The sequence below is a fragment of the Megalops cyprinoides genome, chromosome 5 (genome assembly GCF_013368585.1).
Source record: "Megalops cyprinoides isolate fMegCyp1 chromosome 5, fMegCyp1.pri, whole genome shotgun sequence".
NCBI classification, from domain to species: domain Eukaryota; kingdom Metazoa; phylum Chordata; class Actinopteri; order Elopiformes; family Megalopidae; genus Megalops; species Megalops cyprinoides.
Window position 1 is genome coordinate 9,310,296 of NC_050587.1, and position 27,437 is coordinate 9,337,732.

Below are 27,437 nucleotides of genomic sequence, written 5' to 3' on the forward strand. Positions count from 1 at the left end.
CCGAGAGGTGGGTGGGGGGAGGTTGGAGGTTAGGGAAAGCTAGGGGAGAGAGGGAGAGAACGCCGCCACTTCAGACAGTGTAGAGATGTGTGCAGACGGGCTTCTCTGACACCCTTTGGGGTTCGGAGCATTCCTCATTACCAGCACACCCCCCCAGCTCCACGCGGCTGACACACGGATACTACACCAACACCGCTCCTCAGGTGGAAGAGCATGGGTTACTTCTCTCTCATCCTGCACTTTGTCTGCTGGTTGGTTTCAGGTAAGTCCCTTTCCTTGGTCTCACAGAGGTCTCACCTTGGCTTAGCATTACCACTTGGGATGTGCCTCAAAATTTTAGCATATACTAGACCATACTGGAGAACTTTCTAGAAGCTTTGATTTTTACAATACATTTGGGCAAGTACTGAATTTGTTGATTTTCTGTTGACATCACATTCAATCAGTTAGCAAATTAGCACGTGCTCGTGATGCTATTAAGTGCAATGTACTTATTTTTTGAACATTTGAAAGAGATTTATTCAAAAATCAAAAACATAGTGGTAAACAGGGCTATGCTGTATTTAGTGTACACTTTAATAGTGTTTCATCTGAATTCTTTATATAGGAAAGATTGGATGAGAAGTGTCAGTTGGATAAGAAGTGTACTGTATTTAGTGAGGCTTTTCTTTTGGAATGATTTGGGGGAATGTCATTTTATCAACTGTTTTTAATACCTACCAATCACATCATGTTACTGCCCCTTCTATGTGTCAAATAAGGCTGTTAGATTGCACTACATGTTGTAGGTTACCCTTATCTTGTTAAAAAAACAATTTAGTTACTATATACCACAGTTACTTTGTTCTTTTATACTTTGGTTTCAAAGTTGAGTTTTGAACTTTGAATTTGAGTTTTGAATTTAATGAACTTAGCATCACAAGGTAGTTCATTTCATTGACTGCAGTACCTCATTTTTTGTTTTGCTGTGGCTAATAGCTATATAGTAGGTTCTATTTAAGTGTCAGAAATAGTATATATATACTAAATTATAACTGCATTACATCATACAATTCCATATCATCGGCTTTCATGGGGTTACACAGGTCAGTGGGAAGAACAAGCAGCTGAAGATATTACTTGCTCCAAAAGTGTGACCTAGGGTATGCTTGTGGGTGTGCTTGGTTCTAACTGGATTCATGAAGCACTTACTGAGCAAGACACTTCTGTCGCTGACAAGTCTGTTGTCTGGGTCAGGGCTTCTCCTCAAGCACCTGAAAGCATCAGAAGCCCCTGGTTTTGCATCTCGTCTCCTGTTAGAAAATATTTTAATCAAGTGCCCATCCGTCTACCACTGGGATCAGCCATACTCTTGAATATGTGCTGTTCAGGATTCACTGTGGAGATCCTCACGAATGCTGCAATCTGAGTGATAGGCAGTTTTATATTCAAAAACCCTGGTTACTATTCAATTCAAGATCTGTAATGGATTTGGTTATGAATATCTCAACCTATAAAGAGGCAGAGTCTGACTTACAGTGCCTGGATTGTGCATTGTTTATAACAGCTCATTCTCTCTGTCTGCACAAACTGAGTCTGGAGTCATGAATAAGTAGCAAATAGGTGCTTCTTGTTGTCAAGTGCAAGTACATCTGATCTCAAATGGCTCTAGAATTGTGAAATATCAACAATATATCCCAAACAGATAGCAGCCACTATACGTATGTGATATATGTCTTGAAGCTGCCGTGCACTGGCATTTTGATTATCCCCCTTCTGATTTGGATGTCATAAGTAGAAGGTTACAAGAGGCACGGCTGAACTAGGCAATCAAGTGAAATGTGAGAAAGCATAGGTGCAGGATTTAGATGCTATAGCCTAATTTTAGGGAGCACTGTCAGCTACCTGTGAGACAGTGGAATGACCATATGATCTGGACAATGTAGTCCACTGTGATTTTAAATAACTGGACTGAGTTGCAACATTAGGTTTTTATTATTTTATTAATAGAAGAGTAATATTCATCTGGAACACATCCAGTGTTTCAAATCAAGATGTCAGGCATGAAAATAGGCAGACATATTGTATCCCTGTGGCACTCATTTGAATGATATGTTAAATTCTTTATAAATGTACTAAACATAATCTATGTTTGCTCATTTTAAGTTTCATAGTAATACACTACAGAGCAGTGCATTCATAAAGCCTGTAAAAGAATATTTAGTACATAACAGCATAGTGTGGAAGAGTACAGAAACCTGCCCAATCATGATACAAACTGTTATTGTAGTTATAATGAAAAAGTAAAGCCCAGAGGAATCTGATGAAAGTACCTTGTAATGAGGAAAAAGATGTTATATCAATAATGGAAAATCAGTGTTCAAATAGGACAACGTGTTATATAATTTTCCATGAACGAAACTATGTCCTTCAAGATACAGAACACTAAGATGGTAAATTAAAACTTTTTTCAAACACGAGCTGAAACAGCAACCCATTTCCTTTCTTCCTCTCCCCACCCAGTTTCTCTCTGAACAAATTAGCTCATGACCCCCCACACCCTTCTTTTATGTTGCCAGTATATCACTCCCTCAATGGCAAAAAAATAAGTTAGCTAAGCAGCTTTAATCAACTTACTCAAAACAATACAAGAGTCCACTGAGAGACTAAATGAACTTAAAATGACAAAACAAAACATGTTTATACAGTGAAGTGAATGGTAATAAAATGCCCTTTGCAAATTTATCAGTTGTGTTTATGAACATATTTTACATGTGGATAGCACTGTATATAACATTACTTAACATTAGCGTTTATTTTACGTGTAGTATTGCGATGTGCTATGGAGACTATGATCAGGTGACTGTGATGTATGGTAGTATGAGTACTTGGATTCCCTTAGTTTCTAGGCTGTTTAGTAAAGTTAGTACAAGTTAACTTGTGGTTGGGCTTGAATAGTGTTATGCTCACACTTGTCTGGGTGTGTTGTTAGCCTGGTCTGACACTGCTGCTCATTCAACTTGAATGGATACACTTGTGTTCTCTTGTGCTGGAAGTTGCTCTGGGTAGGAGTGTCTGCTAAATGATTGTAATGTAAAACATTCATCCAGCAATTCAGTTCTGCAAACTGAAGAAGTACAGTAATCTGATCTCTGCCACAGTCGGTCCATCTCAGACATTTGCAAGTACTTTAGAACTACTTATGTGGTACTGCTGGGCTGCAATCCAGCAAGATTGCTGATCTTCTTTAACAGTCTCAAAACTGAAGAGAAATGCTAAATTCAAAACAGATCATGTGTCCATTGTCTGACAAAAAATGATCTCTGAAGCATTTTTACTGAGTAAAAATGTAGGTTGTCTGTCTATTGTCCTGATCAATGTCTGCCATATAAATGAAGTTCAAAGGCGCTCTTAAGGAGAAGTACCTTTTTAACATCAACTTAATACAAAAACAGATTACACTGTTGTTTTCATATAACTATGCAGATACCTGTTGAATAGCCTTAACAGCATGAAATGGAAAATAAAACAATGAGCAACAACAAAAACCATTTGTGGTCATATCACATATCATACGTGGTCATATCACCTCTCCTTGAACAGCAGTGATCATGGCCAGCCCACAGAAACCTATCCTAAAGACAATGATCAATTAAATTTGGAGGTTAAGCGGCTGGCTGGAACACAAGCCTGCAAACACTGCGGCCCACTGGGACCATGGCTAAGCAGCCAGGCTTAGACAGAGTAACACATGTGCTTACTTACTGAACAACTCTACTTCACACACACATTACCCCCCTGTTGAAAGAATTTGTTAAAAAGGGTAATGTCAGCATATCTGTGGCAAATTCCTTTTGTGCTGCCTATTGTTTTTATATGCCCTTCTTTTTGGCACATCTTGATAACACATGACCTATGCCTTTCTGTTAACTCTGCATGTGCAATTGCTGTTTGCCTCACTGACACAGGTGGAATATATTGTATCAATGTTATTTTATTTTGTTGGCAGGCCTTTGAGGAGAGTTTAAGTACTTTAAGCGTATAAAACACAACAGATGTTATGAATCAGTTTTGGATGGCTGAAAGCCTCTTGGAAGTCTTCATTGCTGCTATTTGACAGTAATCACCGAGTTAAACTCTTCCTCCCCTAGGTTATCTTGCACCCAAGTTCCCATGCAGTTTAAATGGCCCTAAGGAACAATGAGGGAGCACAAATACACGTTGCACAATGTCGCACTAATGTGTGCTAGTCACAACCAGAGATCTTGTTTTTGAAACTTAAAGATGCATCCTTTGTGGCGCCTCTCCTATACTTCGGAAAACAAGTAAGAATGTCTGATCGCTTTCTCCGTAGTGAACACAATGGAATGAACCATTTAGCATTTTAACACTTACTCCCTCAGATAAGAGAAACTAGCATCAGTCATCCTAACCTGACAGCTTTGTTAGTGTTCCGTAGGAGTGGGCTGGACTGTAACAAGTTTCCTACTCACTGCACCATTTAGCCCCAATATTATATTATATATTTTCTGAGCCCAAAAGTTTATGATGACACCTATTTGATCTTGAACAGCACAAGTCATAGAGTATCTAAACAATAGGAAATGACTTAATTTATCTTAATTAGCTTATATATCAAAATGAGCTTACGTTCTGTCATTTTACGGATGTGCTGCCTTTAAGTAAAATAATCCATTTTTCATCATGGAATCTGGAACTCATAGGAACTAGGAATTAACAGCCTGTCAGGAACATAATCATTAAATCTGCCAGCCCAGTGTACATCCTCATTATCTTTCTGACAAGATTATGCAGAATATGGAAGCTTTGTATAATGACAACATGACTACAACCAACACATTATACCGTCAGTACAGAGGTTGATATATGGCCCATCGGAATGGTTATGACTTCACTTGAAGCCAGCTTATGAATAACATTTTTTATGGCAGACAGGAAATTTCAAGTTATGTAGTCCCCTAAATTGTAAAACGAATGACAAACAGCTAGCTAGCTAATCGAGCCCATCCATATGGTTAGCAATATGACCTGGAATGGGTAAATTACAAACAACAACTGAAAAAATGAAATGTGTGGATCTAATTTCCAAAAATGGGTAATGTTGCTGGTGATGGTGCATCAAGTACTGTTGCTAGCTTGTTAGCTGGCTAGAGAAGCAAGGGGTAGACTGTATAGTTAGCTTGCTTGCTTACCAACAAGATATCAAAGAAAAATGCCTGTGATGACTGATAGTGTTAGCAGGCCTCTCCATCTCCTACTACCCCTCCCTCATAAAACCAAGTGTATAAATGGAAAAGAACCATTACAGCAGAACATTTTCCTAACCAAGTTTTTGAACTGTCATGTGTGTATGTGTACATGTTTAATCAGTGAACAGAAACACTGTAGTGTAAATAACTTTGCCTTTATTGTGAATTAATTGTAGCTAGTAGCTGTTCATTCGTTTTAATTAAATTTTTCTTTCATTGTTGTAACATGAGGTAGTATGCAGAACTTCTCATAGCTCTTCTAGCCAGCTAGCTTGGCTATTGCCTGATGTACTGCCAAGTGTACTTCTAGATTTTGTTCGACAACATGAACATCGTGGTGTTCCGTAGTGGATATCCCAAGCCACACTGTCACCTCTTGGATGTAAGCCTTAGTTCATGCGAGGCAAATTCCAATTTCAATATTGTAAAATGGGCTAACATGTCTCAGGCAGTGCGTCTCAGCCCCTGCAATATATTGAATACTGATACCTACTGCTAGCAAATATTTGAATAGTCCCTCAGACAGAGGGTAGTACAAGCTGAGAGTAGGTCAAACAGAAAGAGCAGAGGTAGAACCACATTAATGTAGCTTGAAAACAACAGGCTATATTTGAATAAAACATTCAAGTTGCGTGTTGGGATAGCAGGAATGTCATTCACCAAGTTACAGTTTGGCAGTGCATATCTCATACCAAGCACCTTTTTGGGGTATACTACAGAAATACCCACGATGACCCTGAGGTCTGAATCATAACAAACATTACATTTTGTGCCAGCTAACCTCAAATAAACATACAGAATAGATGTAATAGTAATAGATGCCCGAACCTGAAGAAGTGTCACAGTCTTCTTGCTCTTCTTAATTTGACTGCCTTATTAATTTGACTGCAACATTACATCACCAATATCGTCATTGGTATCCTCCCATATTTAGCTTATTGCCACATCTGCTCACTGCAGCCAATGGCAAGTCATTTTCCGCCCTTACCAGAAAGTATAGATCCAGGCAGAAGCTGTAAAAAGTGCTGGTCTCGGACCAGTTTTGCTATTTATTTAGTGGTTGAGCTTAGAATTGTGGTTGGGGAAAGTGGTCATAGACCAGCACTCTTGGTCAACAAGAAGACAAAAAACAGTAGCTCCCACGCAGTTTAGCCCTCCCAATCAGGTTCCTTTAATACAGCTGCACTAACACCTAGCAGCAGAGTAGCAGTATTTAAGAAATGTTTCTGCGGCCTGTTGTGGTTTCATTGCTATATTAGCAATGTTCTCAATCTCTTTAAGATATTAGCTTGTGACCTGTAATGCATTGTCAAGAGTTTTCTTGTGGAGTTTCTGAGAATTTTCAAATTTAGAGTTTTAAATACAAAGTGCAGAAAGGGACAGGCACGTGTAGATGTATGGATAAAATGTAAGCGCAGGTCACATGATATGCTATGGTCCAAGTTGTAACTTTAAAAGGTGGTTACAAAAATGTGAAGCTACTAGCAGCTTACAAGAAAGCATTGAAATATCACATCTGGAGAGTACTCAGCAGAACAGTACATCAACAGAGATGATATCTTGCACCGTGATGCTTTTCAGCATTTAAAAATTGAATGTGACACATAAAGAGTGCATTCTTTTCAGATGATAAGATGAGAAAACACAAGGCCAAGTCACACAAAAGAAACCTACACTGAGTAGGTTTGCTTTGGAATAATGCTTGTCCAGTTTGTGTGAGTTTGTGTAGTTTATGTAGCATAAATTGCTGGATGTAACTTGGCTCCATTTTGAGTAATTTTAATATATTTTATATTTTGTCAGTGTTTTGACTGATTTACAGGAGATTGTGTACTGCATATGTGTGAGTAACGTGGCATTTTTGTTCATTGAAAGCTTTTTATCATTTACTCCATATAAAAAGGAAACAATTTATCATATTTTGTTAGCCTAATTTACATGGCCTTTAGACTTCACAACCATAGTTTTGATTTGATTTAAAATATCAGGTTATTAATCTGTTTTTAGCTAAGTTTATGGCCCTAGTATATCTTGGATTTGGGAAAAACCCTATTAAATGGAAAAATGTGTGATTTATGATTGTAAAATTGAAATACCATTCTTCCCTCTTATCTCCTTGGTGAGTTTGTCCACGTGTGCCTTTTATATTGTTGCTATAAAACACACAATGAGATAAGACTGCATCCAGGCAAGTAGCCAAAATAATTTGTTTTACTCTTTGACCCCTGTTGGAATGTTGGTTCTATGTGCTTTTTATGCTTTGCTTGGAATGACTGGTTGGACAAAAATACAGTTAAATAGCAGCAATGCACAATTGATGTATATGAACTAAATATAAAACTGAAAGATTGCTCCTGGAAGAGCAAGGCAGCTTTAATGTAAGATGAAGGGGAAAAAAATGTTGACTTTTCCCTGGGTTTGTTGTTTCACATATTTTAACGTCCACTTGGAATTCTGTGATATGCCGCTTGAATGTTTTGACTAGAAGCCATGGCCATAATACTGCTGGAGAACCAAAGTTTTCTACACAACCTGCTCTCCAGAGCTGATGAGGTTGTGCTTCAAATGTATGTTGCATTTTGTGTCACCTTTTGGTTTTCCCCCAAACTCTGCACCCTCCTGCCAGCAGGACTGTTCATACTACGACAACTCTGGAGTGTGATTTTCTTCTGACACCCTAAAACTAATATTTGGTGATGTCATTTAAAACTGTTAATGACTGAATGGATGTGGGTGAGATACAGTAGTTAAGTGCTAGGGTGAGTCCTCATAACTGAAGCCATAGTTACCATCAGTGAAAAAGGAAGAACAGACTTTCTGATGAAAATCCCACTTCTTCAGGAAGAAACTAGGTGTGGTCGGTTGAGTTGAAATTGCTTTTTTTTTCTGGAAACATCTGATGTTAACATTTATATACTGAAATTATTTTAAAGAAACTATGCTTTTTTATACAATGGAATAGATTTATGACAATGCAGTTGTAGGAGTTGTTTTATGGAGTCATTATTGTTCATAGTATTTTCATAGATGAAGACTTAAACTGTTCTTAAACTTTTCAGGGTGCTAGGCTGCAATACTTTATTCTTACCAAATACCCCGAAGTGGTGAAAACTGCAGTATCCCAACTGTAATACTGTACCATATAGGGGGCATGGCTATATTATGTGTTATACATTAGCATGTTTTATCTTTGTTTCTTTTCTTGTCAAGTTTTTTCCTTATTTGCTGTTTTCCCTCAGTAGCCATCAAAGTGTTATGTTTGTAACTGAGCCTTAACACCTTGCTGAATAACCTTCAAAGTATTAGGGTTATCATTAACAGCTAAGGAGCCTTAACAGCTGTAGTTAGAGCTTAACCTAGGTTTTGTGGCATGAGGCAGTCTGACTGAATTTTTGCCATCATTTTGTTGTTTTGCAGACAGTGAAAAAGGGATGTGATGTAGTCAACATTTGTTTCTGGCAGGGGTAAAGTCAGATGTTTTGCTTTCCCTTATGGTAGAAATCTCAGGGTATGCTGAGTTCTTAAAATTGGACAGTATTCTGTCCACATTTATCACTCTCAGGTATCATGTTACTATAATACATATCCCATAAGTGTTGCCCCCATGGTGGTACTAATATCTTAATTAATGACATAGACATAACCAAAGAGAGTGTAGTTCCTTTCAATTAGTAGTGTGTGAGCTGTGTCAGGCTAAATTTAACAGGCACACTTACAGCACATGTTTCTTATGGGAGGCAAAATGGCTGCAAGCTCTCATCTGAAAGCATTGTTTGAGTAAAACATTAATTATGTACAATTTTAATTATGTGCTATATTTCAAATGTCTCAGCTTTGCCCCTCTTTCAAAATGACACTTGGATCCATATAAATCAGAATTGGTGTCTTATGTAGCAGAGGCAATTTCTGGAGGCTGCGTAGCCCTTAAACAGTATTTAAGTTAGTTATAGATGAGTTGGAGCTTTGGCAGAGCTGGAGACATATGGAACACATTGTGCAGGGTCTGTATGTTGAGGTCACTGCTGTGCTACGCAGAGTGCTGACCCCCACAGAGAAAGCCCCACCCAGGTAGACATGGGAAGTCTCTCACACACCAAGCATCATACCTATCAAACTCACAGCAGGACACACATCAATCATGGGGCGAAAAACCAAACACCTGCATTGTATTATTTCTCTCTCTATTTTCGTATCATGCATCTGAAGCAAATCACAGCCACTTTTTTGTTTCTCTGAAGTCTTGTGCATCCCTGCAGATATGATGATAAGCAAGCAATGCCTGTTTTCTTGCATACATTTAAAGTGTTTCAGCCATATCTTAGGGCTGTGCTGAATTAAAGCTTTATGATTGAAACAGGATGACCATTACTGAATGAATCTTACTGCTTGCTATATTTAAAACTGCTAAAGTAACCTATTCTTGATCTTCACATCACACAAGCACAGTGTGATTCAGAATATCCATAAAACTGGTTTCTTAGTGTGTTCTACAACGTGTCTAATAAAAAGTCAATGTAGTAGCTCAAGTTTAGGATTCTGTGTTTTTTAAGGTGAGTAATAGGTATGCCCTCCATAAAATTATGATTTGGTAGGGCATACTGCATACCTGTACATCATCAAGAGTTTTGGGGGGTACTCTCTGACAGGGCATGTGTGTTAAAAACTTTTTGAGACATTTCCATGATTATTACAAAAAGGTGACTCTTCCCATATGATTGAAGTGACGTGTTCAACTCGTCAAATAATTTGTGCAGAATCTGAGAGTGTTCAACTGAAGATTAAAGTTCAGTTTTGACTAGCACTAGTTGTAGAATTCAGTGTTTCAACAACACCCACATTCATACCTCATAAACTGTACCTGCAAAGCATAACAATTTTACCTATAGACTGTGTATCATTACTCTGGAAGATTACCTGGATTTCTGGATATATTTTGTCAATATAACACGAGCATTGTGATGAATTCAGTCTTACACAGGCAATACCACAGATTTCAACAGTATTGCCTTTTAGCACTGCCTGTAGACCTTTTGGAAACTCCGCACTTGAGTAGGTCTCATGAAGCCTGCGCAAATGTATCCAAATCAAGTTTGACTGATGAGATCAGGCTGAAAAAACAAACTACACAGGTGCCACATAATTCTGCACATTCAGCAAGGAGAACAACCCTACATTTATTCTCTGGACAGAAAAATGAAGCTGGCATGTTTACATGTTACTCATTCCAGATACAGTACTTTTCTCACGTTTGTTGCAGCTGCTCCTCAAGGAAGAGTTGTACAGGTTTTTAAAACATGATCTATGATTTTTTTTGGTGAAGAGAAGAAAAACATACACTCTAAGTAGGCATATGGTTCTTGACCTGAAAACCTACACATGAACAGAAGAGTGACGTGTTTTATATATAAATATATATATATATATATATATAGTTTTTTCACTTCCCCAGGAAATTAGATTTCTCATTCATGAGGTGTCATCTCAAGGTGTTTTATCCTATTCCAAACACATTTACATGAAGAAAGAAAAAAATTTAAAGAACGAAGAAAAGTCTCTGTTTAAAGCAGAAACTCTTTCAGTGAGCAATGATGGTGAAAATGCTACCGATTTCTGCCCTAACAGCGCGCTCCCTGGACATCGCGGACCTGACGCTGGTGAACACGGAGCCGGTGTCGGTGTCCGCCGAGTCCTCGCTGCTCTGCGTCAGCGGCGACTGGAGCGCTTCGGACGCGATCTCCATGGGGCGAGAGTACCCCCTTCTCCATCTGCAGAGCCCGCCGGTCACTGCTGACAAAAACTACCGAGCCACTTCAAAGATTACCTGGAAAACGCGGAATGTCGATATTTTCGGAGCCTTCTATTGTAAAATCCAAAACGCTGATTCAGCGGGTAAACTGTACACGGTCAGGATGCTAAATGAAGGTAGGAAATCATGCTCTGGGGCCCTGTCTGTTTGCAATGTGCCTAGTATATGAAGTTATTCACTGCATCTACTTTTGAGGTTGCAAGAGAGAGGCAGTGAGAGAACGTGTTGACAAGTTTCATTCAGTACAAGACGAGACTGGCGAAACAAAGTAATATAGTTGAACTGAGTTTTCAGGCACTATGGGTTTGATAATGCCAATTTCAGTGTTATTAAAAGGCAGGTACTGAGATGCATTGTTTCGAAGAAACGTGTGTTAGAATCCAAATGCTAGGCACTAAGACTATACAAATACCGGTATTCATAAAACTGGCCTTCTGTGACAGGTAACAATAATCCATTTAAAACAGGCTGCTTGACATACAATGCAGGTTTCTTGACTTACAGTTCAGCACTTGGTAAACAAAAGATTCTACTCCCACTAGCTCAAGTTGCACACTCAGGATAAAAACTGTATACCACTTTGATTGCTATGAATCCATGCCCCGGGATTGTAACTGTTCTTAATTAGCAATTGCTTCTATTTACTTTTGCAGTTGGGGGTATCACATTCTTTCTGACTTTCTGAGTACAATTTACAAGTATTTACTGTATGCCTCTGTCTGGAGGCAAACGGCAGCATGGGTATTCCCTCGTTTCCTGTAAATGATCCTGCATGATTCCCTTTGTCTTTCACAGTTCATGACTGAAACGTGTTTTGCTTGTCCTACAGCTGTGTTCCATCCAGAGTCCTTAACAGTCATGGCGAGCATAGGGGACGTCATTAATATTACTTTCAACCGGAGGAAGATTGTTGCAGAGGATGCGGTCATCTATAAAAATGGTAAGAGACCTTTCATCAGAGGAGGTCTTTAAAATATTCCTTTTCATGTTTAAATGTAACATATTTAGATAATTATTCATACTTAGCTAATTTGTAAGATTTGTAAATTACCAGGCTTGTGGCACAAGCTGCAAATAATTGACATCTATGCCAATATTTATTTTGCTGAGAGATGTTTCAGTTCAGTACACAGTTTGTTTCATTTTATTAACCTCTTTCACGCAGTAGAAGTCATTGTATTGCCTGCTCTACTGTATTGTCACAGTTGTTTTCACTTCCATGTGAAATATGTCCACTCACAGCTCAGCTGGCAACTAGTCAGTTTTTAGTAACTTCCATCCATGCCACTATACCACCAAGGCAAATTTTCATTTTGGCTTTCATCGTTTAGCCAGACTTCTCATGATGTGCATGGAATATGATGTGTCACAAACTTAAGTCAGTTTAACTATTCACAGAGCTCAAAACAGTGCACTTTTCTTTGCCATTTCCCTGTCACCAATAACTCCTTTTTTATGTTAAAAAATAGACACTGCAGCTATTTTTACTTCCTCACAGCTTTGTACAGCTTCGCGCTGCTCAGTAACACACTACGAAGCATCTCTGCATTTTGTACACTTGCAGTATCAGCTGTTGTAGCACCGTAAATGCAAATTACACTTGCATCAATACAAAGAGACATGGTCTGTCACTTTCTCCATTTTAATATACAATAATACAGGATTTAATTTCGTAACCTTTAAGTAGATGAAGGTTGTTGTGTCTAGGGCAGTATGAATGACACCTCACCAGTAATTTGCCAGCATTTTGGGAGTGTCAGTCTCTAGCGTAAATGGTGAGTGGGTGAAGTCAGCTTTCACTGCCAGGACATCAACAGCTTGTTTTATGCTCTTTGATGTGAAAGAGGCTAAATTTAACCATTGTTTGTCATAGGTTTTCTTTGCATGCTGCTTATTAAGACTAAAATGGGAAACCAGGAGGGGTTCATTTTTCCTGCGTATGTGTTGCAGAAACTTTGTGAGATTCTGTTCTTGGGCCTTGGTGGCCTCAGAGGTATGTTCATTTAAAGTACAGTCAGGGTTTTTGTGTTTGTTTTCTTGTCTTTCAGGTGATTTTATTCACTCTATACCCAGTTATGAGATCCAAGACACACTGCAGTACGTTATTAAAGAGGTGAAGATGCAGGACTCTGGCCTCTACACAGTCAGATACATTGCTGGGACCCCAAATTCCTCCGCTATCACCAGGCTGATAGTAAGAAGTTAGTGCTACTGTGATCTTTCATTTTTATTTTTACTTATTTATATTAGTTTTCCCCTGCCCCTTTTAACCCTGACTTTTAAATGACCAGTTGTGCATTAAGCTGAGCTCACTGCAACATCCTCTACACTTGCAGTGAAGAATGATGATTGCAATCCTTTGATACACTGGCATGAAACCTGTAGTATAGTGGAATAAGAATTAAGCATTGATGTATAACATCACTTCCGGCGGTCCTGAAGTGAGCTGGAATAGTTAGCATCAACTATGCAACAAGTTATGTGTAGCGGGTGGTATCTTGCGTTGTGTTTTAATATGATGTTACGTGGGTCGGCGAGCGAGCGAGTTTCGAACTGAGGTTCTTACTGCTCGCTGCCAACCCCTTAAAGCCAGCGTCGTTGCCAGTTGAGCTAAAGGCAAATTGCCGTTAGCCTGTCGGCGACAGCGCTACTTAACCAGGTCTCAGGGGGAGTGACGTAGCCGCTGCAACCACTCGGCTACCTGCTACCCGCTACCTAAGGCTTTACGCAGGACTCACACGAGCTAATCACTTCAGCTCTGCTACATATGCACCTACCTGTAATTGCAAGAATTGTTCAGTAAATCATTTAAATAAACTGAATGCATCTGATCATTAAAAAACCAACAGCTATTTTTCATACTGCAAGTTCCACAGTGCCCTACAGGAAAGCAAATGGCAGTTGGAGGATGGGGGCATCTTTCACTGACATCATATGAGCAGCTCAGATGAGTGGACCCTGACCACCATTTCCCTCCCCTACTTATTTGGAACCGGGACAGTTACTTTCCGCTGCTGCAGGCTCGTAGTCATTGTCAGCGAATGGCCCAGTCCAAGCTCAAACTTGCAGTGCCTTGGACTGTAGGACTTATCTTACCCCCTCTGAGCTGGGTTCTGCTCAAGGTTTCTTCCTGTTAATTGGGGAGTTTTTCCTCCCGGCTTGCTCTCAGGGGGTCTCAGGCCTGGGATCAATGTAAAGCTGCTTTGTGACAACTTGTGTTGTAGAAAGCGCTATACAAATAAAATTGAATTGAATCTTTTGCACAGAATGAGTAACTATACTGACTAAGCCAGTCAGGAGCCCAAAAAGTCCTTTACTTTTCTGCACTCCAGTATATGACAATATTCACTGTTTTTAAAATGATGATTTAAGGGTTTTAGTTCACAGTGCACATGTGATAAAGTACATCATTTGTGAATACAAATGCAAAGTTTTTGCTATATATTTTTGAAATGTTTTATGTTTTATCTTTGTTAAAGATAATTTTCTGGAACACAGTATCTGGGCAGCACGGTGGCTCAGTGGTTAGCACTCCCTCGAATCCCGGATGTCCCAGGTCCTTTCTGTGTGGAGTTTGCATGTTCTCCCCATGTTTGCGTGGGTTTCCACCGGGGGCTCCGGTTTCCTCCCACCATCATAAGACATGCATGTTTAGGGTTAAAACTCCTGTCAGTGCCCTTGACCAAGGCACTAACAAAAGAACAGGAGTTGGTCCCCTGGCGCTGCACTGCGGCTGCCCACTGCTCCTAGCTCCTGGTGTGTGTGTGCCCCTGGTGGGCTCCTGGTGTGTGTGTGCTCACTGCTCACTGTGTGTGTAGGATGGGTCAAATGCAGAGGACAAACTTGCCCATGGGGGATTAATAAAGTATATGATGATGATGATGATTATTATTATTATTATTATTGTTATTGTTATTGTTATTATTATCTAATTACATTTGTTGTCTACATTATTGATCGCCTGTTAAACCAAATTATTATGCTAATTTTTAAGTCATCCTCCACAGACAGCTTAGTTCCTTAGAGCAGAGCTTTTCAACCTTTTTGGGGCTAAGGCACATCAAAGGTCAAACCAGAAAGGCAAGGCACACCAACTTAAAATTAGTTATCAATTATGAAGAATGTCGCACACATAACACATTGGGCTCCTCAAAACTCCACGGCACACTTCACTTTGCCTCCACGGCACACCGGTTGAGAACCACTGCCTTAGAGTCTTGAATGCTTTTTTTTTTTTTCTTCAACTCAAGACTGCTCAGCTGGCTTTTGGGGTAAAGACTGTTCTCAGACCTGCCCACCATGTTCCAATGGAGGAGTGTGCCATGATGAAACTGGAGAGTGCATCTGTCCCCCCGGCTTCAAGGGCCAGACCTGTGAAATCGGTAAAAAGTGTTCTGTGACAGATGTAGCTCACCTCCCGTGTATGGAAAAGCACATGTGTGTGCTCTAATGTGTATCTGTGCCTGTTTGCAGTGTGGCGGGGGCATGCTATCTTCATAGTTGTTAATGTTGTTGTGCCAGTTGCAGCAAGAAATTAGTATGCTAGACCTTAACTGTGTCCTTAATCTGGCTGTATAAATGGGTAAAACTATAATATATCTGGGTAAGAGTGTCTGCTAAATGACCATAATGTAATGTGATATAATCCCCTTCATGGATCATTTCCAGACTGTCCAGGTTAACTGTTATTGTGCTGTAATGACATGTCACAAAACATTAATCTCTTACAGTGTGCGGGGAGGGAAGATTTGGAAGAACGTGTAAAAACAGGTGTAGATTTGGCTCCTGCCGGTCCATGGTTTTCTGCCTTCGGGATCCTTATGGCTGCTCGTGTGCCTCTGGGTGGTGGGGTTTAAACTGCAGTGAGGGTGAGCACTGCTGTGGAAATGTGTGGATTGCTGATGTGTCATTTTATGGAGCTGAGCTCCAGCTTAATGACCCATTGTAATCATTTCTTTATGTCATATAACAGATCATCATCTGGTCGACTGTAAAATGTTTACTACCTATTTTGAAAACATGAATTGGGAGTGTTGAATTATGGAATGGAATACTGAAGTGTGTGAGATATTTTCCCATGATGCATTTTCCCTGTAATTTTAGCCTGTCCCCAGGGTTTCTACGGGGCAGGCTGTAAGCTGAGGTGTGAGTGCGGGGGCCGAGGGAAGTGTGACCGCTTCCGTGGCTGCGTGTGCCCAGGGAGACATGGATCTCGCTGTGAGAGAGCAGGTAAAGCAGAACAGAGACATGTGCCTCCCTGCACCGCACTGCTGACAGTAATTACTAGGTAATTAACGTGAGTTAATTAATATTAATAGTTTAGCATTAATACTAATGAATGGTTAATAAATGTTAACTAATTATTATTAAATTGATTATCTGAAAACGATTGCAGGGGCAAAACAATCTGATTCATTGTAGCAGAATGGAGTCAGTCACTTTGCTGATAGAACATTAGCCTTGTGATTGAACATTTTTGAAAAATATGGTCAGGCGTGATGAAGTGGATCACAGTGTACTGTACAGCAACATAACTGCATCACATATCAGGGATATTCAGCATGGCCGTTGAATGGTTACACATGCATTGTTATTTTATCATAATAAAGAAGAAAACTGAAAACCTTTGCATGATCTTGACCTTGCTGTTGTGTAACTATTGGTAGTATCCAGTTATTTTCCATGGAGATGTAGCCTCAGTGAGGAAACTACATCTTTGTCGGAAAACGAACCTTGGTCAGATAAATAAGCCATGAAAATTGGTGCAAAACTATGAAAAACATGCCAGCTTCCACAATTGCATGTTGTTTATAAATAAGGCAGAGTAGAATATTTCAAAGTTCAGATGTTAAAGCTTAAAGCTCGCATTTGGCCTTCTGCGAAAAATGTAAATGCACCCATAATCCACACAATTCTCTCACTAGAAACAAATGGAAATTCTGATTTTTGCCAGCGTCAAGATAATGTTTTTTGTGTCCATCTTTAGAACAGGCCCCTGTTGTGATCAGCGACCTCAGAGATACAGAGCTCAACTCTGGAGTCAACTACACGGTCAACTGCACAGCACAGGGATATCCACCACCGATGCACGGACAGATTGTACTAATCACACCTGGCAAAACTGAAGTATACGTGAGTACCAAAGAATGGCCAGTCACAGTCATGAAAGTAATATGTCTTATTTATTAAAGAACTCAGAAGCCAACATAACCCTTAAGGATCCAGAAGGGTATGTGTAAGTCATTGCAATAAATCTTAAATCAGTTATTGATATTCCTGTTGTGCCAGTATTTAATGTTGTATTTTGATGTTTCTGTTTTTTAGGCAATGGACACTGAGACGGTGGAAAACGGATCCACCTCCCAGTTCAAGGTGGACAAGATCACGTTGCATGAAACTGGCCGCTGGCTGTGTCAGGTGAAAACATCAGCTGGGCAGGCGGAGAAAGACTTCATTGTCCATGTCAAAGGTGAGAGAATACAAGCAGCAAAACCTGCTTTTGGTTAGGCTCCAAGCTGCTTGCCTTTCCTAGTAACATAGACGCCTTCTTTGCACAAGGAGTTCAATATGCATTTTGCGCTTCAGTCCTAAAGGAGATGTTCTTGTCAGTCATGATGTTCCTTTTTTCTCCAGTGCCTCCAAAACCACAGTACCCTCCCACACTGAACAGCAGTGGGCCGTATCACCTGACGGTGTGGGTCAACAAGGACCCATACACTGGGGATGGACCAGAGACCTCAGTAAAGATCTTTTACAAAAGAGTCAACACCACCTCTTGGGAGACCATTGAAGGTATGCTAAAGATGAGACCAGCTTTCTCACCTTTAGCCTTTGTTTCTCAGCTGTCTACTATAGCGGTTTTACACACCCAGGTTGTTGCAAGTCTTTGTGGTTCAATGATAATTTGAGTTAACTTATCCAGGATGAAGGTCCAGATTCAATCTAATTGCAATGAGTTCAGTCTTCAGCTGTGAATCGCCAGTTAATTGGTTGACTAGACTCATTTATAGTGATTTGTCCAGTCAGTGAAATTAATGAAATTTATCGAACATTAAAGAAACCTAAATTGTCATGCTTTATTATGTTTGAAGGGTTTAGGACAAAGTGAATTTTGATTGCAGATTGTGATTTAATTTGGACTTAATTGGATGCCTAAATAATTTTCTAAATACCAACTGTTGTGCAAACCCTAACCCTAACCCTAACCCTAATCCTGCAACCTTGAAGTGTTTCAAGAAGTAGGATTCAGGATATTGAAGTGTTTTTTGTCCAAAAGGTGAAAATGCGTGCGAGAGCTTTTGAAGTGACAGCATTGTGCTTCTAACCTTTTGTGCTCAATTCTGGCAGTGACCGGGCCGCTGGTGAAGCTGGAAAACCTGACCCCGTGTACTCAATACACCATGTTTGTTCAGTTGAGTCGCCATGGAGCCGGAGGGGTTGGGTTCCCTGGGCCGGAGGCCAGCTTCTCCACCCTGGTGCTGGGTAAGAGCTGGCCAAAGCTGCTCTTTTAATATAAGAGGAAGGGAGGGGGAGAAGGCAATCCTTGCCAGGTGATTTTCGAACTGGAATTTGGGAGCTTTTGTTGATCCGAGCCAAGGATTCCATTGAATGATTCAGAGCGGCACATCTCCTGAGCTTAGGACAGGGCAGTCATGTGTAAAAGCACAGAAAATGATTTCCAGTGCTCTAGAATTACATTCATAGGAAAGCAGTTCTCTTCACCCTAAATGTGAATACAGATGCACCAGTTTAAGTCTGTATAAAGTGATGTACAGTACCAGTCAAAAAATTTGGACACAACTATTCGTAGGAGGGTTTTTCTTTATTTTTCCTATTTTCCACATTTTAGTAAAGACATCAAAGCAGTGAAATACCACAAATGGAATTATGACCACCAATTGTGACCAAAAAGTGTTAAAGAAATTGAAACGATCATATATTCTAGATTCTTCAAAGTAGCAAAAAAATATATTTTTTAATTAAACTTTTTAGGAAAGAAATTCATTCAGAGGCATCAATTTTTTCAACAATATATTTATCTAAGAAACAAATTTCAAGCATTTTTGCATGAATCTTTAGAGCAGAATGTCCTTAAATGCATGTTTCCCCTTAATCAAGTGTGTCTAAACTTTTGACTGGTACTGTACATGTTGTGGAGTCTTTGTCCTAGTCTTCCCAAGTTCTCATCACTGTTTTTTCCTGGTCAGACCTGCCTCTCCCCACAGGGATCACATTGATTCCACTGAGCCAAACCTCTCTAAGCCTCACCTGGGACTTGGTGAAGGGGCATGTGAATGAGCACTGGTCCTACCAGGTGGAGTGCCTGCAGTCATACGAGCCGGAAAATATTCAGACCCACCACCTGCCAAGGAATTCCACTGGCCTCAAGCTCACAAGCCTGAAGCCCAAACAGAAGTATGAGTGCAAAGTTCGTATAATGACGAGTTCTGTGGGTCAGTACTGCAGGCCAGTGTCTGCATGGACCCTCAGCAATGGTAAGGGCTGTAAAGAATGGTGGGTTTTTGAATGTGAGCTGAGAAATACTGCATAACTGTGATGTCCACTTTATCACATTATCACTGACAGTGCCTAAACCTCAAAGGGCTATTCAATTCATTTCAAACCATTGTGTCTTTAGTTACCAACAACATTATCAGTTTGGCAGTTGTACTGTCAATGAATGAAAGGTAGAAACACTTTCAATTTGGGAAACTGTAATCCTCTTGCTTTTCAAGATTTAGGCAACCATGTACATAATCTACATGCTCACTGTTTTCTCTCTGTGTGTGAGGGGCACTCACAATTCAGTGCATTATATTATTCTTCAACTACAGTATAGTAAGCTGACAGTCTGCTACTGTTAATATGTAGCCTACAACCTGTCAGAGGCAGAACATGCTAACAATGGAAATAGCCCCATGATGGGACTGGGACAACACATCTGCTGAGTTTCTGAAAATTTAATGCCAGTAACCATGAGGAAGTTACTTATTAGTTATTTACTTATGCCAATACAGAAATGCCCCTCTTCTGGATTCCATATTTGATTGGGTTATGTCTTCTTGGAACCTGTTCTGTTCATATCCTTTCAAGTTACAGTTTTAAGATCAAAACTATGTGATGTCCAAGAGGACCTGTGACTAATTTCATACTAAATTTCAGGAAACCAAAAACTATCTGCAGGGAACTTTCGGGTTTACATTTACATTTATTCATTTGACAGATGCTTTTATACAAAGTGACTTACAAGTGAGGCAAGTTACAACACAAGCAAATAGCCATATAAGGAGTCAACAATATTAGAAGTGCTGCATGACCAAGTTTCAATAGTTTGCCAGGCAAGGAACAAGCTAGCTAGTAGAGACACAAGTGCAAACATGTTTGTTTCATGTTTGGCACAGAATTAGCTGTAACAATTACACATTTCTCTCTTTTGCCAGAGCTGCCACCACCACCCTTCAACATCATGCACTGCAACATCACCGACTCCTCTGCCGTCCTCATCTGGTCCCTGGAGGAGGGCAACTCCATCTCCAAGGTCAACATCCGCTTCCAGGACACCGACCTGGCCGACTACAGCCAGCAAGCGGAGATCAATGTGCAGGAGCACCAGGCCATGCAGTTCCAGCTCCGGGGGCTCCGAGCCAACACGTCCTACCTGGTGGAGATGTGGGCCACCAACAACATTGGGAAGAGCCTCAACAACCCGCAGATACAGATCAAGACCATGCCACCTCAAGAAAGCTCTCGTGAGTCAGGGTCAACTACTGTAGTATTGCTAGTCCAGACTCAGTGTTAACTACATGGTCACTGTGTAGCTGTGATTTCAGGAGCCTTCAGGATTAAATGAAACGTTGGTCTGAAAGGTTTTGTAACTACGGGCAGGTCCTGAATGTGTTTTTATTCCAAATCATGGTGTCCATGGATGTGTGTTTTTTAGCCAAACACATAAAACAGCTTACCCTCATTTCTTTGAATGTTTGGTCAGAGTGCATGGTGGTAGAGTATATATTGGAAGGTGCTTATATAATCACTGAAGATGTAATAGTTACTGAGTAACTGGGTTTCTTTCCCAAGGTCTGTATGGGTTTGGCAGCGAGGGGAACATGCTGTTCTTTGCTATCCTGGGCTCTGCTGGGATGACGTGCGTCACCATCCTGCTGGCCTTCTGCATAGTGCTGCAGCTGAAGAGGGCCACCTTTCAGCGCAGGATGGTCCAGGCCTTCCAAAACATTGTGGTGAGCCAGAGGACTTGCCTGGGCAGGCAGCATAGGGCAGTGGAGGCGTAACAAGTTGTTATACCAGTTGGAACATGGGTGTTTTACCCTTCAAGAAGAAACTTAACCTATTTTGGTTCAGTCAAACATCTGGGTGCAGAGATTGTATAAATCCATCATGTGTAAAAAGTTAGTTATGTTAATCACCCTGGGTAAGAGCATCTGATAGGCAAATGAAGAGCATGGTATTATGTGCCATATACAGAAGAATATGGTGCTGTTTTGAGGGACATCAGCTGCTAAAATGCTTACACAGGATGAGAGCAGAAACATACCTTGCTTTGTATTCATCATCACCGACTGCAGTTCCTTTTGGTTGCTTTTCCTTTCTTGCTCAATGCAGAGGGAGGAGCCTGTGGTCCAGTTTAACTCGGGCTCCCTCAACATGACCAAGAAGTCCAAAAACTCTGCCCAGCCGGTGGCCTACCCGGCCCTAGAGTGGAATGACATCAAGTTCCAGGACGTCATCGGCGAGGGCAACTTCGGCCAGGTGCTGAAGGCGCGGATCAAGAAGGATGGTCTGAGGATGGACGCTGCCATCAAGCGGATGAAAGGTGTGGAGCAAGCCTGCTCTCACAGTTCCATTTCAATATGCTCGTTAGCCTCACTAGTTTATACTGAAATATTAATAAATGTGTGTGAGAATCGCTCTCCACTTTATGTTATTCTGAATAAGCTTTCATAAAGCATGTAGAATGCCTCCACGAGTAAGGCCAGTACAACATTTGTACATTGATATAGTGACATTGTATATTGATATAGTGACTAGATTTTCCAACTTACTTATGTATTTCAAAAGATCTTCAGTTTTTGTGTGGAGAGGGCTGTTTTTTGTGGTGCCCCTTTTCACTGAAGTGAATATGGCTTGAAAGGTGGGGAGAAGTTGGTTTAAAAGCATCTTATTTATGTGTAAAAGGGATTTCTGATGACTGTACTTTGTGAAGAAGTAATGTCATACTCATGAAGGCAATGTGTTTGAGCTATGAAATGGTATATATATAATGTGAGACTCACTGCAAAGCGAGACCAATGCATAATAGGCACGAAGTTGTCAGAGTAGGGGAGGAATTTATAGTCCCCAACATGGTTAAATTCCAACTGGGAAGGAATTCTGGAAGATCTGAAAAGCTTTTTTTACTTCATAAGTGCAATGGTATTATTTTCCTCTTGCATCCAGTATATTGTAATGTTTGGACAGGACAACACAGAGTTTGTCACGGCTCTTTTGAAATGTATCTCGACCCAGAGTATGCCTCTAAGGATGACCACAGGGACTTTGCCGGGGAACTTGAGGTGCTCTGCAAACTTGGCCACCACCCCAACATCATCAATCTGCTGGGTGCCTGTGAGCACAGAGGTAAAGCAGAGCCTTTTTCCCTATAGATACCGAATGCTTCGTGAAATCAGCTTTGTTCTGATGCTTTTCCACACTTGGTGGGAACTGTGAAAATACTGTGGTGCTGTTGATGCAGAAGTATGCTTATTGCAAAATAGGAACTACAGTTCATGCAAATGGAAAAAAAAACAATTGTAGAATAAGTCGACATTTACAGTAGATATTGTATAACAGCATGCCACTATAATTTTTTAACATTATTCTTGTAGTAGTGTATTTTGAGCAGTAATGTGGCTTTTCTTGGAGTCTGCATTACGGGGCCCAGGCCTTACTGAATAGGAAGTGAATTTGCTGTTCTATAACATAGGTGAATAGGTAGTTAGGTAGTTAAATACCTGGCATTGGGATTGGTTGTCAGAGTAAATAATACAAGTGTAAAAAATATATATCCTGTAGTTACCACAAACAATCACTTTATTTTACTTTACAATCTCATCTGCAATATTGCAAACATGTGACTCTAGAACATTGACATGATGGTATTAAATGGGTATTATGTTTGTGTGTGCATTGCTGTACTGGCTGTACAAGACGTATCTGGTTGATAGAGTGTAACATCAGCAGCTCTGACTGAATTTGTGCATTGAGAGTTAGAGCTGCTGCTTCTAAGCCTTCTGCGCTGTGCTCCTGCCTGCAGGATATTTGTACCTGGCCATTGAGTACGCCCCCCACGGAAACCTGCTGGACTTCCTGCGGAAGAGCAGGGTCCTGGAGACGGACCCAGCTTTCGCCATCGCCAACAGCACTGCCTCCACCCTCTCCTCCCAGCAGCTCCTGCACTTCGCCGCCGACGTGGCGCGGGGCATGGATTACCTGAGCCAGAAGCAGGTAGGTGACCGTGTGGAAGGGGCGGCCACCATCTGGTGCTGAGGGCCAGAGTCCAGCAGGCACTAGGAGCCAAGTATGCCCAATGACACCGACCCTTATCTCTTCCTACTCAAAAGAAGGACTCTGACAGCCAGTGATGTGAGAGAAAAACAGCACACTCCAGGCCACTTGAGTCAAGCAGTACTGCAAATCACTTGCACATGTGAGATGTACAAAGATTCTAAAACCTCAAAAAAGAGGAGCCACTTTCCCATTTTAAATACCTTAGGTGTTTATTTGTACACTGTCACATTAAGGCTAGAATCAATGTGTCTAAAATGGCCCTATTCTTGACAAGTAACAGTTGCATGTACGCAAGAACCACTCAGCCATAGCACATAGGATTGAATAATATTTTTTGTTCAAATTCATTACCAAATTTTTATGTGCGATGAAATGTGCTGCTTTGTATCTCATCCTTAGGTGTATGTGCCAATTGAGGACCTAAATTTGTGCAGGAAAGTGAAACTTTTGACTTTTGCAGTAATTTGGAGCCATCTTCAGTTTATTCACAGGGACCTGGCTGCCAGAAACATCCTGGTGGGGGAGAATTATGTGGCAAAGATAGCAGACTTCGGACTGTCTCGAGGGCAGGAGGTTTACGTGAAGAAGACAATGGTACAGCATGCTGAAGTTCAATAGAACTGTTTTGATCAAAGAGTGGCTGTACAACGCAGGGTGTCTGTGTCAGCCATGATTTAAGCAGCCTCTTCACTTGCATGCATGAAAACTGACTTTTTCTTTGATTGAATGTGTCCCACAGGGAAGGCTGCCGGTGCGATGGATGGCGATTGAGTCGCTGAATTACAGCGTTTACACTACAAACAGCGATGTGTAAGGATCCGTGCCTCTGCTAAATCAGTGCAGTTACAGCTGCAGAGCATCAGTGGAGACTGGGCCGACTTCCATAGATGAGAACGTGTCGGTAAATTCCCAGATAATGTGAACTGACATGAGCTTTTTCTTTCATTTCATCTGTAGATGGTCCTATGGAGTGCTTCTCTGGGAGGTCGTCAGCCTAGGTCAGTGTTTGGTTATGGTTCATTGCTGGACTTGACCCAGTTCCTGAAGTGAAATTGAACCCGATGGGCGCGGTGTCTGAATGAGAATGAGAGCGTGTTGCTGCCATGTCCCTGTGCGTCTGACTGCAGGTGGTACGCCGTACTGTGGGATGACCTGCGCCGAGCTGTATGAGAAGCTTCCCCAGGGCTACAGGCTGGAGAAACCCCTCAACTGCGATGATGAGGTGTAAGTCCAACAGGAAACCCCACTGCGATGAGGGCAGAAACACAAACCCTATACATGTTTGCAGTAATGCAGGAAACCGCTGTAAGCTGGAAAACAGATGTCTGGAGTTCAGGTTTTGTATGGTGATAGCGACTAAACTAGACTAGACCAAATCGAAACTTTGATTTGGTTTGGTTTTGGGGGCAGTATTGGTACAACAGTTCCAATAAGTGATACAGGAGGATAGACAACATCATTCCTGGAAGACCACAGCCTTTCTTCTTTTTGATAAAAATTAATCAAAGCTGACAAAAAAATTGCCAAATGAATTTCAGTAATGAATGTACTTCTTCAGCAGCTGCAGCTAGTATTACCCAGAGCAGTCGGTAGCTGCTGAATAAATTTCATTGAAAGAAAAACGTATGTTTCTTGTTGTATAATATATCAAATAATGCTGTGGCTTGACTAAATTTATGATTTATATGATTAGAGCTGGTTACTACAGCATATCAGCACTGGAACTGAAATATGTCACAAATACGGATGTCATAGAGATGACATGACTGTCTAATAAGCTCCTCCCCCTTGGGTGCAGGTACGACCTGATGCGACAATGCTGGAGAGAGAGGCCCTATGAGAGGCCCTCGTTTGCCCAGATCCTGATGTCCCTTAACAGGATGCTGGAGGAGAGAAAGGTAAGGCCAGCAAATCCATCCCTGCTGGAGAAGGTAACTAATAAGAAGGGTATCTTGGGCTGGTGTATTCACTGCTATTGTAGGATACAGGTACAAAACTGGGTCCACAACGTTGGTGGTACTCCCAACTTATTTAATGTGCTGACCGCATAAAACTCATTAGCATTAGCTCATAAAACACCTACCTTGCATCGCTGAGAGTTGATAAGCGGGAACTAATCAAAAAAGAACGAGTCAAACTTTCACAGCAATTATTCTTGTAGTAGTGTATTTTGAGCAGTAATGTGGCTTTTATTGGAGCCTGCATTACGGGGCCCAGGCCTTACTGAATAGGAAGTGAATTTGCTGTTCTATAACATAGGTGAATAGGTAGTTAGGTAGTTAGTTACCTGGCATTGGGATTGGTTGTCAGAGTAAATAATACAAGTGTAAAAAATATATATCCTGTAGTTACCACAAACAAACTTTCACAGCGTGAGCTCAGCTCACCAAAGGAATATATGTAATCTGCACAGAGAGGGAATGATGGGTAACATACACAGAATTCCTCAAAGGAATAGCATCTGAAATAATTGACTGTTACGACTGCTACATCATCCTGCATTGCTATATGAAGGGGGTGATTCCAGGATGACTTGACGTTATATGGGCACCCCTAGATAACGTTAACATAACATGTTGTGGGGAGGGTAAAAAACCCTCAAACGAATGCTTTCACAGTTTGATGTTTTACATTAAATAACTAACATGGGAATGCCTTCAATTTGTTTCTCACCTTTTAAAAATCTCTGTTCATCGGATAATGTGCCTGTCTGTTAAATGACTGTCCTGCTTGTTGTTTTCAGACATACGTGAACACCACCCTGTATGAGAAGTTCACCTATGCGGGAATCGACTGCTCTGCAGAAGAAGCTGGATGATCCGTTAATACTCTTCAGAAATAGCTTTTCTCCTCTTTTGTATCATGCATGTACCATATTGGATCAAGGTTTAAGCAATCCTTTACCAGGGATTCATGGACTAGTATTTTGCACACATTGTGTATTCCATTATATATACTAACTGGTGGGCTGGAATTAATCAAACTTAAGTTCTTTTTTGTTTTCTTTCATTGTACATTGTTGAGTGAGTTTATTGTACAAGTGTGTTATTGATGTGGGATGCCGTGTTCTGTAGATCACCTGTAAATAGTAAGATCTGAAAAGCATTTCTAAGGTAACATTTAACTATGACCTATTAAGCACTGAAAGTGTTGATAAAAATGTTCATTTTTAAAAAGCCGAGTGAATGTAGCTTCCGAGTATACCATAGTCTATGCATGGAATCAATGTATGTATACAGATTTCAGATTTGTCATTACAAATGAGAAGTTTGTTGTTCTGGTCAATTACAGCTGAACCACCTGGATAAATATTGTAAAATTAACATTGTTACAGTATGCATTCAGAGTGATATGCTTATTAAAACTATGATAAGATTCAAAAACTGGCAGCATTTTTTTACTGTGTGTTCTTACAATATGTACTGTACAAATGAGGCCTTACTGTACAACTAAGGAGCAGTTTGATCACATTCATCTAGGCAAATATGTGCTCAAAACAGAACAGGGCACAAATGTGTCCCCAGCATTGCTGGGTGCCTTTGCTCCTGGTTTTTTGGACAGAGCAAACTACAAACATACAAGAAAACTCTTTAAGAAAAGAAAAAATAAGGGGGGTATAATTCATTGAAACTTAGAAGCAGCATTGATGGCTTCACACATTACGTAATGTTATATTGCGTTACAAAAGACGGATATTTCATGTGTGATAAATATGTTCATTTTGTCTTCCCCCTTGGCTTTCAACAACTGACACACTCCACTTAGTTATGGCCCTGGACTACAGGAAAGGGAGAGAAAAATGAGAAAGGGAAAGAGCA

The 27,437-nt window shown here is 40.6% G+C and overlaps 1 protein-coding gene across 1 annotated transcript; it reads left to right on the forward strand.

The window, feature by feature from the left end:
* On the forward strand, positions 1–26,904 carry tek (TEK tyrosine kinase, endothelial). Its single transcript, XM_036529669.1, has 23 exons — positions 1–262; positions 10,872–11,171; positions 11,885–11,995; positions 13,104–13,256; positions 15,306–15,437; positions 15,786–15,923; positions 16,159–16,284; positions 17,042–17,187; positions 17,380–17,524; positions 17,689–17,847; positions 18,403–18,537; positions 19,263–19,550; positions 20,496–20,804; positions 21,133–21,293; positions 21,676–21,886; positions 22,579–22,689; positions 23,366–23,556; positions 24,100–24,213; positions 24,359–24,429; positions 24,577–24,617; positions 24,747–24,843; positions 25,418–25,517; positions 26,363–26,904. Exons 1-23 carry the CDS (start codon positions 214–216, stop codon positions 26,435–26,437), a joined length of 3,363 nt encoding a protein of 1,120 aa, XP_036385562.1. The 5' UTR covers positions 1–213; the 3' UTR covers positions 26,438–26,904.
* Positions 26,905–27,437: the final 533 nt, after the last annotated feature.